This window comes from Macaca nemestrina, chromosome 12 (assembly GCF_043159975.1).
Source record: "Macaca nemestrina isolate mMacNem1 chromosome 12, mMacNem.hap1, whole genome shotgun sequence".
Taxonomy (NCBI): Eukaryota; Metazoa; Chordata; class Mammalia; order Primates; family Cercopithecidae; genus Macaca; species Macaca nemestrina.
Genome location: NC_092136.1, coordinates 37,427,307 through 37,443,371, shown reverse-complemented (window position 1 = coordinate 37,443,371; position 16,065 = coordinate 37,427,307). Strand labels below are relative to the sequence as shown.

At 34.2% G+C, this 16,065-nt stretch overlaps 1 protein-coding gene across 4 annotated transcripts in view; it reads right to left on the bottom strand.

Moving 5' to 3' along the window:
- Positions 1-16,065, bottom strand: part of LOC105471467 (kinesin family member 18A) — an 85,036-nt gene that overhangs the window by 22,915 nt on the left and 46,056 nt on the right. For all 4 annotated transcript variants that reach the window (XM_011723947.3, XM_011723948.3, XM_071074939.1 and 1 more), the window contains exons 12-13: positions 14,125-14,246; positions 10,660-10,895 (exon numbers count right to left, since the gene is read on the bottom strand). In XM_011723947.3, the coding sequence (XP_011722249.2) occupies positions 10,660-10,895; positions 14,125-14,246 (358 nt within the window). The remainder of the gene's footprint in view (positions 1-10,659; positions 10,896-14,124; positions 14,247-16,065) is intronic.

Genomic DNA, 16,065 nt, shown 5'->3' with positions numbered 1-16,065 from the left:
AGACAAAAAGCACATGAAAAACTGTTCACCTTCACCTTCATTACCCACTTACAATGGTAGACTACAGTTTTAATAGTTCTGGGGGTGGGGAATCTGACAATGCATATCAAATGCTTTTAAAATATACATACTGTTTGATTAAGCTATTCTTCTTCTAGGGGCTTAGCCTAAGGAAATAATTAGGCAAGTTGCAAAATAAATATACATGCACAGACATTTAGTGGGGTGTTGCTTATAACAATAAAGTGGAAACAAACTAAATGTTAATTAGCAGGAGATTAGGTAAATATAATATGCAGTTACTAAAAATGACTTAAATTCATATTTGTTGATAGGAAAATGTGTCTACAGCAAGTGGTTCAGTGAACAAGAGGCTGGTTATCAACTATATGTATAATAGATTCCATTGTTTTTGTTTTAAAAAAGCAAACCACAAATGTATGCTTAGAAAAAAAGTCCAGTAGGCTATTAAAACTAAATACTAATGTAAGTTAATAAAGTATATCTTGTTTCTTTTGGCTCGACTTTTTTCCAAATTAAAATAAACAAATATTTATTGCTAAGACAGTAATAAGGTTAAAACACTAGTGAAAGGAATAAAAAACTTAAAAGCCATGGGAATACAAAGAAATATATGCAGGCAAAGGAAAGATGATCCATTAAAAGGATGGTTTAATAAAGAAGGAAGTATCTGAATTGGATTCTCATTGTGAAGAAAGATTTAGGCCAAGAAGTGCGATGGAGGTAGAGAAAGCAGCATTTGAAATTGATGGAAAAGCCTGGAAATTGCAGAGGCCAGAAACAGAAATCATGTTAACAGAAGGTTGGCATACCAGGTGCTGGACCAAAGTATGCCTATAGCTTGACACTGGACTTGGAAAGCCTTTGAAGACCCTTCTGAGAGGTCTACACTTTATTAGGAAGATCACTTTGTTGGCAATGTGAAGTGTAGACTGCAGTGGAGAGACAAGAGAAATTAAAACTAGTTTAGATGTCACTACATTATTCCTTTCTTATGGCAATTTTTCTAAAAATATTTTAAGATACATTAAGAAACATCTTTTTTCTGTCTTTGTTTTAAGTAAATCTCTAAAACACAACTACTAAATGGCAATTCATGTGGTTTCTTAAGTAGAGGGGGTTTTACATTTATTTTGCAGGTTTTTGAAATACTTCACAGATGGTTCCTTTACATAAAATAAAGAGGCTAGATAATTTATCACTAATGCGCTAAAAATCCCTCTCTTAAAAATGGGCAGGACTTTTGGGGTCATCTTTTGATGTGCCATATCATGTGTTCTGAATGATTTTACCCAGAGGAACTAATTTATCAAAAGTTTAAGACTGCAAACGTTAAAAGATTTACGGAGCTGTATGTTATTGTAAAGGAAGATTGCAGTATTTAGCAAACATGAGTCATAGCCTGCAAAGTAGGGTTCATGACAGGGAGACATTGATGAATGCGATTAGATCTAATTGAGGTTTGGTACAAAACGATGGCAAGGATTCTTCTTTTGCAAGCAAGCACTCCTGTTAATATGTACGTGAGGAGAAATTCTGGGAAACTATGCTAAATCAAAATTAGTTGGCAAAGTTCTAAAGTGAAATCAAATATTAATGTATGCATTTCAATAAACACTTCTAGGCTACAAACGATTGATACAATTAGTGTAGTCATCATAAATCTGGATTCTTTTTAACAGCCTTATGACTCATGGAATTCATAGTTGCAAATGATACAGGTAAATGAATTTTTACTATTTATAAGATATGTAAACTTCTAAGATAAAGTACCATTAAATTAACCAAACTAATATAAGATAAGGTACCACTAAATTAATCAAACTAATAAACATTTTATAATACACTTACGAGACATTATCATGGTTAGGGATGTATAATAGTTCCCTACTTCCCTACGTATTAGTTCCCTAATATGTAGGGAACTATTATCCTAATACATAGAGAACTATTATAGTCCTTTAAATTAATCCAGCAGTTTGAATAATAAATCAACCTGTAACCTTTTGATATTTCTCTGTGGGAAATAGCAGATACCATGTTTCTCTCTCAGTCTCATTTTCCCAGTATTTATACTTACCAAAGATGGAAAAGGGACAATACAAAGAACGTTTTAGTTCACAGTAATATTTGCAGCTATAGATGAATAACTAAATACTGTCTTATGTACATGGGGACAATGAGTCAAACAAAACGTATTTAGGTCTACAAGCATGATTTCCATTGTTTCATGATTAAATTTTGTTGCCAAATGGAAAAAATATGGAAGATTTGGTTTATTAACATTTTCTGCTTTATACTTGTTATATGAGAAATTAGTATAGAGATTTCCTGTTCAAATGAAATTTCCTTGGATTCAAGTAATTTTAGGGGAAACTTAAGCTTATGTGTGAACTCTATATTCAATGAGAATATCGGTAGTATATAAGAGACTGGTTCTCCTAGTATCTTTTATTGTACTTTAAGATAAAATCACCGACATTGGGTGCAAAATTTTAAAAAAGGAAAGGTTACAGACAGAAATATTACCAAATGTGAGTTTCCAGATGGATAATGAGGAAATCTTGACTTTTCATTTAATGTCAGAAATTTTATCAGTTCCATAAATAAATCGTGCTGTCAGCACCCCCGTCTTGCACTACACTCAGTGAGTGTGCTATCTGTTTTCCAGACCCCAAAATAGGTACATATTTTACTCTTAGTCAATACACTTGTTTGGAGGTAAAGATTTCAAGTCAAATAAATATCTATCCAAAAATCAAGTCCAGTTATTAGAAAATAATTAAAATTCATAAAATGTACAAAATTAGCTTCTTCCTGCATAAGAATTTAGGCTTATTAATTTAAGAAAAGTAACAAGTAGTCTATGTCACAAAAATACAAAATATTGTATCTAACAATCTCTTCAAATTTATAAAACACTTATGAAGAAAACTCTGAAACTTTGCTGAGGAACATACAAAAAGATATGAATATAGAGAGACAAACTATTCTAGAGTAAGAAGATTTGATATTGGAAATATATGAAGTCAATTTATGAATTAAAAACATTTCATTTCCTTGAAACTGGAAATTATTCTGATATTCATTTCCTAGACAAAGCAAAGAATATTTTTCAGACAAAGAATAATGAAGAAGGGCTAGCATACTGTATAAAAAAATACTCTGAAGTATACATATTAAAATAATAGCTACTGGCCCTAAGACAGACAAACAGGCGAAACAATAGAGTAGAAATCGAGTAAACAGAATTATATATGACTACTTATTGTACAAAAAACACAGTTGCTGTAAGGATGCATTGCCAATATATCTATATAAGAATGTTAGTCTCCTTGGAAAAAATAAATTTAGATTCTTGCCTATCATTTAACATCAACACAAATTAGGAGAAAGTGGAAAGGAAAATTTAAAAACTTATGAATGGAAAGGCCTTTTGAGGAAAGATCCCGGAGGCATTGAGAGAGAGAAAAAAGCTATTTTAATACATAAATGTTTTAACTTTCAGCATTAAAAAGGAAACCTCAAACAAAAGCAAGAATAAGTGGTAAAACTTGAAGGGTATAGTTATACTATGTATATTACAGGAAAAAAGTCAATATCCCTTAGTGATTTCATCCTGTCCTATGGCTTTAAATATCATCTAAATGTTAACAACTCTCAAAAATTTATATTTTAGCTTAGACTTCTCTCTTGAACTTCAGATTCTTAACTGCCTACATGAGGTCTCCACTTGGATGTATCTTAGACAAATTTAACATGCCTAGAACAGAACTCCTAATTTTCTACAACCTCCACCCTGTATACCTACTCCATCTGAAGTCTTCCTTATCTCTCTGAAGGTGACTCAATTCTTTTAGATGCTAAGTTCAAAAATTTTAGATTCAATCTTAGGTATTTCTTTCTCTCCTATTCCAAATCTAATTTTCTTCGAAATCTTGCTGGCTCTACCTTCAAAACATTTTAGAATCTGACCACTTCTCACCAGCTCTGTTGCTATTATCCTGGTCTGAATCATCACCATTTTTTGCTTGGGTTATTCTAGTAGCCTCCTCATGTTTCAGCCCTTGCCATAGTATAATCTATTCTCCCCACAGCAGTCAGAGAGATTATTTAAGACCACAATTGAGATATGTTACATTTCTGCTCAGACCATGTCATGGCTCCTTGTTTTATTCAGAGTAAAAGACTAATTAAGTCCTTTATAGTAACCTAGGAGGCCCTATGTGATCTGCATTCCTTCCCTTTATCTCTCTGATCTCCTCACTACTTTCATTCTCTTTTTCTTTGTACCAGTTATGTATCCTCATCAGCCTTTGAATATGTCAGGCAAATTCCTATGTTAGAGATTTTGCACTGTGATTGTGTCCCTCTACCTAAAAAAGTTTCTTCTCTCAGATATTCATACAGCTAATCCTGTGAACTCCTTCAAGTTTAATCAGTGAGATCCTCCCTGACCATGCTATTGAAAATAGCAATCTCTCTCCTCCCTGGCCACACTCCTGAACTCCCTTTATTTCTTTCTCATAGCATGTAGTACCTTCTAGCATTCTGTTTAATTTATTTACTATATTATTGTCTTTCTCTACTAGAAGTGAGCTCCTTGAGGGTGGTGGAGTTTGTTTCATACTTTGATCCCTATCATCAGACAAGTGCCTGAAATACTGCTATAAGTTAAACACTGTTGAATGAATAAAAAAAAAAAAACCCACATTTAAGATCTTGTAAAAAAGTAACCATTGTTGAAAAAGATGACTATATCAGAAAAATGTACAAAGGATGGCTGGGCAATTCACAGAAAAAAGAGTCTTCAATTAAAAAAAACACACTCAACTATATTAGTAATGAAAATGGAAAAAAGATAGTATTTATGACTATTGGCAAAGTATCAAGAAGCATTGCCATTACTTTCAATGATGAAAACCACAATTACTTCTGCCCCAACCTAAAAATTAGCAAAGACAGAAGTGGGAGAGAGTGTCCAAGATTAAAAAAGACTGCAGAGGCCTGAACCTTGTTTGGATCTTAATTCAAACAAATCATAGAAACAATTTATGAGACAATGGGGGAAATTTGGACACATTAGATATTTGATGACATTTTTCTTTTATACATACTTGATGTAAATGGAAGAAATGATGTGCCGTCTGAGATCTACTTTAAAATAATCTAGTGTAAGAGCTGGGATGGAGGAAAGCAGATGGGTTTTCAAGATTAGACATGAGCTGATAAGTTTTAAAGTTAGGTGTGTTGGACATATGGTACTGATAGTATTCTTTGTGCTTATATACATGTTTGTAATTGATTTACTAAAAGCAGAAATTAAAAATATTTTAACACCAAAAGCTGGTGAGGCTAAAACAAAAAAAAGCTCATTCATTTATACTGCTGGATGGGGGTTAAAATCACCTAAAGGAGGGGAGTTACTTGACAATATATATTGCAAATTTTGCATAATGTTTGCATAATTTATCTTGAGCCAGAAATTTTACTTCTAAAGAATTTATTGTAGGGATAATCAGATATGAGTACAAAGATAAATATACATATTCGCTTACTAAAAAATTCCTTGCAATAATAGTGAAAATTTATTAAACAACCCAAATGCCCAACAATAGAGTATAGCCTACATTCATTATAGTTAATCTCATCAGATTTTTTTTTTTTTTTTTTGAGACAGAGTCTTGCTTTGTTGCTTAGGCTGGAGTGCCATGGTGCAATCTCAGCTTACTGCAGCCTCAACTTCCCAAGCTCAAGTGAACCTCCTAGTTCAGCCTCCCAAGTAGCTAGGATTACAGGCATGGGCCACCATGCCTGGCTAAGTTTTGCATTTTTTGTAGAGACAGGGTTTCGCCATGTTGCTCAGGCTGGTCTTGAACTCCTGGCTCAAGCAATCAGCCTGCCTCAGTCTCCCAAAATACTGGGATTGCAGGTATAAGCCACTGTGCCTGCCCCAGATTCTTAAAAGCACTGCATGTGTGTGTATTTAAGTAAAAAGAATATAGTTAATCTAGTAAATACTTTTAAAGGTCCCTAAGGCACTTGAACTCACTTATAAACACCGTTCCTATTGTTCCCCCTTGACACTATTCATCATGTATACAACACACATAATTCATGAAATGGAAAATACATAATAAATAAATAGTTCATCTCTAAAATAATTTGAATGAAATAGTAAAGTAACAAGCCAAGAACAAAACTTTATAAAAACAAAACCCACCTTCTAATATGTTTTCAAGAGAAAATACGTAATTATAAAATGTAACATGGCTTCAAGTCTTTCCTTCAAAAATACTATGAGAAGGAATTAAGAGTCAAGTAAATTCTTTTATTTTATTGTTGACAAGTATAGTCTATGCAATTATACTGTATGTGAAATACAGATTTTTAAATAAGGAATAATGAGCATCATATAGCAGGTGGTCAGTATTTCTCGATCTTGGTGTTAAAATCCTATTTCCTTTCTAACATCTTGAGTACATTATAAAAAAAGAATTACGCCCAAAAGGTATAAGAGAATCTGAAAAAAACTTAAGTTTTGCTCTCCAGAGATCGCAACTAGGTCAGGTCACATGCTTTATTAAATGAAAAAGAATATATATGTGTACATACAATATATATGTTTTGAGATAATCTATCCAACTTTCCCTATTATCTTAATGTAAAGGTATAATATAGGGAACTTCTGCTAATAATAAAGATGGAGATAATTCCGACCAACCTTTCTTTTGAAAGCAACCAAAAGTCTGGACAAAAGATAAAAAACATCTGTTTGAAGGCACTGGATTATTAATAAGATGGTGAAAAACTATAGGTGAGTATCAGGAGGAAGTTGGAGGCTCAGGAAAGTAACTTCTGCAATTTCAGCTAATTTCCCCTTGAGGTTGTTTGCTTATGCTGGAAGAGCTGGCAGAAAAACATAGCAACAGTGTTAAGAACTTTGTGGGAATAGGGTGCTGGAATTGGAAATTAGGATCTTTGTAAATCTTCCTTGCTTTGAGTTGGGACTCTGAACAGCTATACTGCAGAGGGCAAATCAGAAATAGGCAGGCCCTCAGGAAACTACAGTTTAGTATCAAATTATCTCAGTCTCTGAAATAGGACTCAGGTGATTTTGAATTGCTAATGCTACCTGGAGTCTGAAAGAAGGAATTGTAAATATTCTCTGAGATTTTTAATATTGTGATCAGATGCATCAAAATATTCTGCAAACAATTTTGCAAATACCTGACTGGCACACAAAAAATTTGCGTGCATATGAGGAATTAAGACCACATGCAAGAAAATCAGTCTAAACAGACCCAGTGGTTACACTTTGGAATTCTTAGACACAGACTTTAAATTATAGTTGTCTCTCAGTATCTGTGAGGGATAGGTTGCATGATCATTCTAGAATTCATGGATGCTCACATTCTTTACATAAAAAATAATACAGCATTTGCACACAACCTATACAATCCTACCATATGCTTTAATAATCTCTAGATTACTTATAATATCTAATACTATATATATACTATGTAAATAGTTATGATGCACTGTTTAGGGAATAATGACCAAAAAAAGTCTATATGTTCAGTACAGATGAAACCATCCATTTTTTTTTTTTTGATCACTTGGTTGAATCCATGGATGCAGAACCCATGGATATGGATGGCTGACTGTAATTATAACCTTTGTACTTAATAACAATTTTTGCAAAGATATGAAACTATAAAAAAGAATGAAATGGAAATTCCAGAATTGGAATGTAGTGACTGAAATTAAAAATTTTATGGATTTAAGGATCATTTGATAAAGCTGAAAAAAGAAAGTAAACTGCAGAATGTGAGAAACAAAATTATCCAGAGAGAGAAAAACACATTAAAAGCAAAAGAGTAAAAGGCATATACAATACAATGAGAAAGTGCCATGCAATATAATTGGAGTCACAAAAGTAGAGGAGAGAGCAAAAGTGACAAAAGCAATAGGTGAGGAGATAATGGTTAAGAACTTTCCAAAACAAATGAAAGATAATGCAGAAATAAATTCAGAAAGTCATCAACCCACTTAAGAGAAGTAAAAATAAAGTCAACTAGGCATAATATAATAAAACTATTAAAAGCCAAAGACTGGGAAAATATTTCAATAAGCCAGAAGTCAGATTGTATTCACAGGTGCAACACTTAACATAAAATCTGACTTCAACAGATTATTATTCTCTGTGAATAAGGTCTTACATATTAGCCCTTCATTCCCAACTATTTGTCTATTTGTCTTAGGTGAGCTAAATGTGTGCTGGGACATTTGGCTCAAATGTGTCCCAGCACACATTTAGCTCACATAAGAAAAATGAACTCTAGTTGGGAGTGAGGGGCTAACAAACACCAGATCTCAAGAAAATTCCCCATAATGGAAAATATAGGCAGATTTGACTATATAAAAGTTAAAAGTCCAATAAATTGATCAATTATTGCTTAACATATATGTATACATGTAAAAAGCACCAAATGAACAAAGAGTTATTAGATATGAAGTGCCAAGCAAAAGACTAAGCAAACAAAAAGCCCCTCAAACCCATAACAAATAAACAAAAATTTTCACTAGTGCGAATGAGCAAAGGATACCTCACAGGGGATGAATTGGCCTTGTCAATAATCTGAGAGGTACAAATTTTAAAAGACTATGCGGCTGGGTGCGGTGGCTCACACCTGTAATTCCAGCACTTTGGGAGGCCGAGGCGGGTGGATCACGAGGTCAGGAGATTGAGACCATCCTGGCTAACACGGTGAAACCCCGTCTCTACTAAATATACAAAAAATTAGCCGGGTGTGGTGGCGGGCTCCTGTAGTCCCAGCTACTTGGGAGGCTGAGGCAGGAGAATCGCGTGAACCCGGGAGATGGAGCTTGCAGTGAGCAGAGATTGTGCCACTGCACTCCAGCCTGGGTGACAGAGCAAGACTCCATCTCAGAAAAAAAAAAAAAAAAAAAAAAGACTATGCATTATTATTATTGCTGTTGTTACTACTTTTGGATTAGGTGAAGATTAAACAGGTACTCCCATGTGTACTAAGCATAGAAAAAAATTATAAAAAGCAGTTTAAAATGATGCATTAAAAAAAAAAGATATGTCCTTTACCCTGGCAAATCAGCTTCTAGGATTCTGCTATGCACGCACAAATGGGAATATACAGATATGTTCTCTGATGTACTGTTCACTAACAGAAAATGGTTAATTAAATTATGGTATGTCTATTCTCTGGATTCTCAAAAACAATACAAAAATGAGGTAGATTCTTCATGTATGTACCCTAAAAATGTTCATAATAAACAAATAAAACCAACAAACATAATAAACTAGACAAAAAAGTTGCAGACCACTATGTGTAATGTGCTAGCATTCATGTGAAACTTATCAAAAAGCTTTATGTAATACAAATACATTTGTATTATACACATACTGCAAAAATAAATATTTAACAGCATTTAATCTCTGAGATAGGGCATAAAATTGAGGTTCTGAGAAGAGTTGAAGATGGCACTCTGCTTCTTATATTCTACATTGTCTGAATTTTTTTCTTAACTAAGATTATATGTTAGCTTTGCAATTAAAATGTCTCATACATACTTTTATGAAAGAGAAATATCAAGTGATTTATCAATAGAAAAATAGTAAACTCTACATTGTTAGTTGATCTTAAGAACAGATTATTATTATAGAATACGATATGATTAATTATAATTTCCTGCCCTTAAGAGAGGTTACATTTTAAGGAAGGATAGGAAGCAAAATTATTCCATCAAAAATAGGTAAAACGGGTCAGGCATAGTCGCTCATGCCTATAATCTCAGCAATTTGGGAGGCCAAGGGAGAGAACTGCTTGAGTCCAGGAGTTTGAGGTCAGCCTGGGTAACATAGTGATACTTTGTTTCCACAGGAAAAAAAAAAAAAAAAAAAAAAAAAAAAAAAAGCCAGGGGTGGTGGTGCATGCCTGTAAGTCCTGGCTACTCCTGGGGCTGAAGTGGGAGGATTGCTAGAGCCCAGGAAGTGGAGGCTGCAGCAAGCTTTGATTGCACCACTGCACTCCAGCCTGGGCAACAGGGTGAGACCCTGTCTCCAAAAAAAAAAAAAAAAAACAAAAAAAAGAGGGTAAAATTAGAACATCAATGCATACTTGTTCTAGATCTTTGGACGATACTGGTGAATTGAAATGACTATAAAGGTAATTTTCCCATTAAGTTTTTTTTATTTTTTTGAGATGGAGTCTCGCACTCTCGCCCAGGCTGGAGTGCAGTGGCGCCATCTCGGCTCACTGCGAGCTCCACCTCCCAGGTTCATGCCATTCTCCTGCCTCAGCCTCCTGAGTTGCTGGGACTACAGGTGCTCACCACCATGCCCGGCTAATTTTTTTTATTTTTACTAGAGACGGGGTTTCACTGTGTTAGCCAGGATGGTGTCGATCTCCTGACCTTATGATCTGCCCGCCTCGGCCTCCCAAAGTGCTGGGATTACAGGCGTGAGCCACCGCGCCTGGTCCCAATTAATTTTAATAAAATAGCCAAATCTATTAAAAATTAACTGTTCTATAGATTGATATACAAAGGTTATCTTTAGAAATAATGTTACTATTTACTTAAAACGAAAGTTATACTTACAACAAGGAATAGGCTGAACTGGTCCAAGTTGTGGAAAGGTCATAAGAACAGAAATCCCTGGTGGATCATTTTGCTTTGGTTGTTCAGCAGTTTGGTCAGCCCAAACTACCACTTTTTTCCTCTCCACCAAATGTTCGATCTCTTTGAAGTCAGACTCAAAAGCAGCATTTGACAGGCCAGCATCTTTTAATGTGCAATATTGTTTTCTTAGGGTTGGAAGTAAAGCATTCAATACTCTATATACAGAAGACGAGAAGAAAGGAGAGATAAATGTTCTATCTTAAATACATTATTTTAGTTCTTTTATGTAACACCCAAAGTATTAGCATATCATTAAAATAATTTCCCATGTATGAACTAAGTTCTAGTCTCAGATTGTCTTCACTTGCTTCCATATGACCTTGGACAAGGCAAAAACTGAAGTTTTTCCTCTGTAATGTGAGGGACAGATAAATAGCCACTACTTACAACAGGAGATTGCTTTGAGGACTAAATGAATTAAGTATATTTATTTACTTATTTTTTAGAGACAGGGTCTCACTCTGTGGCCCAGGCTGGAGTGCAGTGGCATGATCATCTCATTGCAGCCTCAATCTCCTGGGCTCACTTGATCCTCCCGCCTCAGGCTCCCGAGTAGCTGGGAACACAGATGTGAGCCACTACATTAACTTTTTAATTTTTTTGGTAGAGATGGGGTCTTGTTATGTTGCCCAGGTTGGTCTCAAACACCTAGCCTCAAGAGATCTTCTTGCCTCCACCTCCCAAAGTGCTGGGATTACAGGGATAAGCCACTGTGCCTGGCTAAATGAATTAAATGTACATAAAAGCTTTTTGCAAAACATAATGTGATTTCCAAACCACAGATGTTGTTACTGCTACTAATTATCATAAAATTGAAATGAAAAATTAATGTACTATGTGAAATGATGAGATATATTTTAAGTATACAATATTATAACACACACACACACACAAACATATAACAAAAGAACAAAACCTACCTCTCCTTTAAGTTAAATGACCTAAAGAATGGCTTTTGGAATGGCACTTAAAGGGATTTTAAGGAGAAAAGTTGTGGATAAGGATGGGGAGTACAAATAATCGTTAGGGCACTGGATTCATGGCTCTAACTCAAAATCTTCCTTATTAGTAACAATTAGAGCAGCACTGAATGTAATTTTTTGTGTATCAGACTTCTATGTAAGTGGTCACTGAGAAATGTCACAGCTAAACAGTTATAAATTTATACACTCAATCAGTGGTTCCCAACTTTTCTATAAAGGAAGATGTCTAACATGAATGATCCTGAAGTGATTCAGTCCTGGAATCCTGAGTCCATCAAGATGATGTTCCAGTCGTCTCATAACATCGAGGAGAAGAGAACCAGTAGAATTATGGATAGGGTAGTGGGAAAAGACTAATCAGGCATTAATTTTCATACACAAGGAAATAGCACCTTTTAACCTATGAGTGAGTCTTAAATATTTCAATAGCAGCACAAAAAATTGTGACCTTTTTCCTTTTGGTGGGGGTTGCTGGAGGGTACTGCAATTAAGTAGGTAACAAGTACAAGAAGAAGTTATTAATCAAAGGCAATTAAACAATTACTTATTTAGCATCTACACTAATCAGGTACTGTGCAGGAAAGTTATCATAGTAGGCCTGACACTGCTAAGAAAGGCTTGGTTATAAGGTTGACACCTGGCTGGTATTTTAAAATACGGATTTTAGGAGGGTTCCCAGCATTTCCAGAACTCATATGACAAGAGTGGCTCACTGTGCTTAAACTGTTTGCACAAACAATGTGGTTTATGCTAAAACACCTTCTCTCCTTTTGAAAAGTCTGGAATCTTGATACATCCTGGCAGAAAGTGCCTATGCAACTAGCTTCCAATAAAAACCTGGGGCACGGAACTCAAAAGAGCTTCCAAAGCAGACAACATTTCACATGTGCTGCCACAACTTTTTGCTGGAGGAATTGTACACATTCTGTGTGATTCCACTGGAGGAAGACTCTTGAAACTTTGTGTCAGGGTTCCTGCAGACTTTGCCCCCTGTACCTTTTCCCTTTGCCGATTTTGCTTTGTAGCCTCTTGCTGAAATAAAGCACAACTAATAATAAAACTATATGATGAGTCTTGTGAGTCTCCCTAATGAATCACTGAACCTGAAAGTAGTCCTAGGGACCTATAACACAGGAATTATATCATGTTATTTACTTTCATGTTTAATCTTTTCAAAAACTTTATATGAAATGTATTATAATCTATTCATAACCTTTATATGAAATGTATTATAATCTATTTTTATATAAGAAAACCATGGCTTAGCAAAGCTAAATAATCAGCATAAGGTTATATTGCTCATAAAAGCTGTAATTCAAGATTGATTCCAAAACTCATCCTCTTTCTTCTATGCCACATTGCCTCTGTGATGCTGTGGTTCACCAATTTTCTAAATTATTGAGTTAGTCTTTTTTCCCCCATTTTAAGGTTAATGTTTATCTTAAGATAGTGTATTCATCCAGGGTCTGATATAGCAAATGTAGTATGGTTAAAAGAAATTAATGTTTCTTGACGACTTCAGCTCTTGTAAGTGGTTTGAGTGTTAGCAAATGAATATTCAATATCTGCTCTAGGAATAGACACAGAAAGTATAAAGAGATTAGTTTGAGCTTCCAGCCACATAAGAATAACTCCCTGAAGTTTTTCATTTTTCTTTTTTAAAAAAAGGTCTACTAACATGATTTCCTCTAAATCAAGATAATTAATTATCAGTTATTTGAACATACTAGTAGAACATGAATTGATTCTTAGAGTAGCAGAAAGCAGTTAGAGAAATAAATTTCTCATTTGCATGGAACATCAAAGTGATGCCTAAGGAGTTGACTGATGTATCCAATGTGACAAAAAAAGATTAAGCCATACTTTTTCTTTTTTACTATTATGTTTTAAAAATAAATGACTAATGTTACTACTGAGCTAGAAGAGAGAACATAAAAGGTCTCTTATAGCATCCCATAAAAATCAGGACACCTGATATTTAGCAACTTCACTGTAATGACAGCAAAAAATTCTGAAATTATGAATAATTAACAATTGCCTACTTAAAAATTCAAGTGATGTTAACAGCCCTTGCTTCTAAGAGGAGACATGGATGGCTAGAAGATAGAGGTAGAAGGCAGATTTCTTTTCAATGTGTAGGTACTTATGAAATTTTGTATTCCATAGCATATATTAAGTAAAAGTAACGTACTTTTAAAGAAAAACACTTTCAAATTTATAAAGCAATGTAAAAAGTTTGTTGGAAGGAAAGAACTCTCTTAATGTTTTCTGGTTCAGGCAGACACTTAAAAATAATGTATCCTGTAACACATAAAACTCAATTTTCTGGCAGTGGAAAATTGAACTTCTGTGCTTCAGATATAGTGTTAAAATCGGAAAATAGGTAGATGTATGTACTCACGCCTCAGTCTGCCTGTGTTGCTGTTCCTGAAGACAAGCTAGATCCATCATATGTCTAATCTGTGCTTTCAAATCTTTGTTCTGGAGGTGCAAATGGTGACAATGAAGATCTTTCTTGAGTTCCTAGGACAAACAATATAAAATGTACTTCAGATTACTCTAAGAATATTAAAATTAAATCAGTTTAATAACACTTATTTTATATTGTTGCCAATAGTTTTAATTCTTTTTAGATATTAAATGATATGTTTAGAAATAATTTGAAAAATAAGAGTTCTGGAAAAGGTGGTCTATAATTTACAAGCAAGATAAGTTTTCATGTTTCGTCAGAAACTGAGTGTTAGGAATTTAGAAGAAATTTTACTGTGATGACAGTTTCTTGGTCTATCCAACTTGTTCATGATGTTGTAAAAATACATAAATATGACCAGTTTGTGCTTAAATGTCACTTCCTCAGAAAGGCTTTCCTTGAGCATTGTATTTGGATAGACACTCTCCACCCCTTGATATTGTCATAGCATTGACTGCATTGATCAGTAACAATTTCACTGATGTATTCATTTATTTATAATTTCTCTGTTCATACCAGAACATACAGTTTACCATCAGCACAGGCATTGAGTCAGGTTAGTTCAGTGTTAAAGCCCCAGTGTACTAAGTTTTGAGTTGTGTGCAATAAAAATTTCTTTTTTTTGCATGAAACAAAAGATCATATGGTTGATATCACCTTTGGTTGGATGATATGGTTAGAGCACTGGCCTATGAGTCATGTGATTTTAGAGATGGGCTTATAAGGCCTTGAAACAAATGCTACCTTAAGTTGAATATACAGCCTTTATGGAGATCAGTTTACTGGACTAAATTTTAAGAGCTGGATCAGATGATCTCTTCAGTCCTTTCCAGTTAGAAAATTAAATGATCATAATAGTGTGAACATGTTTGCCAAATATTCCATCTGTTTTCCTTTAAAAGAAAAATGTCCTTTATATACGTCCTCTGATAATCTTCTTTATCTTCTTGAATCTTTCTTCTTTTAAAGAGAAAAGACTTGAGACCCACTCTTGATACAAGCTTCGTCCTAGCAAAAGTGTGAAAATGTTTTTTTGTAGGCTCCATTTTCCTAAGCCTCATCTGCCTAGGGCCAGGTGTCCTGTAATCTACTACCTAAAGTTACTTGTCTTTCCTTAAACCTATTAAACCTTATCTACAGAAAATATCAGCGAAGGGATTACACCAAAGTATAAATGGTGATAATCAAATATTCTCAGAAACTTTATTGGAAAAATTTCAGTCAATACAATGAAAAAAATTTAAATTCTTTGGACACTTTGAATGGCTAAGACAGGAACCCTATATGCAGGATCTATGCCTGGAAACTGGACACTTCCTCCTAGGGACAATTCCCATAATCCATCTTAGCTTTAGTGAGTGGAAACAATGCAAAGTATTCTTCAGATTCTTTTAAAGAATATTAAGATTAAATCAATTTTAATAAAACTCCTTTCCAATGTGCAGTTGACCAATAATTTTCTAAAATGTCAAAGTTATTTTTTTCCTTTTTAAAAAGTACTTCCAATGCCAGTTATTGAGACTATGACAGAGAACAATGTCACTCATCCTGTTTGTCTGGATATATTAAAGTTAGGAGTTATTTATGTAATTCATTATACTTCAAGAAATATATCAAATGTTTTAGAAAAAAATTTATCTTTGGAGGCAGGATGATATGGCTAGAGTCATGTGATTTCAGAGATGGGTTTAACCTAGAAACAAATGTCATCTTAAGCCAAATATATGCTCTTTATGGAGATTAGTTTACTTGACTAAAATTAAAGAGCTGGATCAGATGATCTCTTCAGTTCCTTCTATTAACAGTTAGAAAATTGGATGATCATAATAGTGTGAACATGTTTGCCACACATTGCATCTTTTTTCCTTTAAA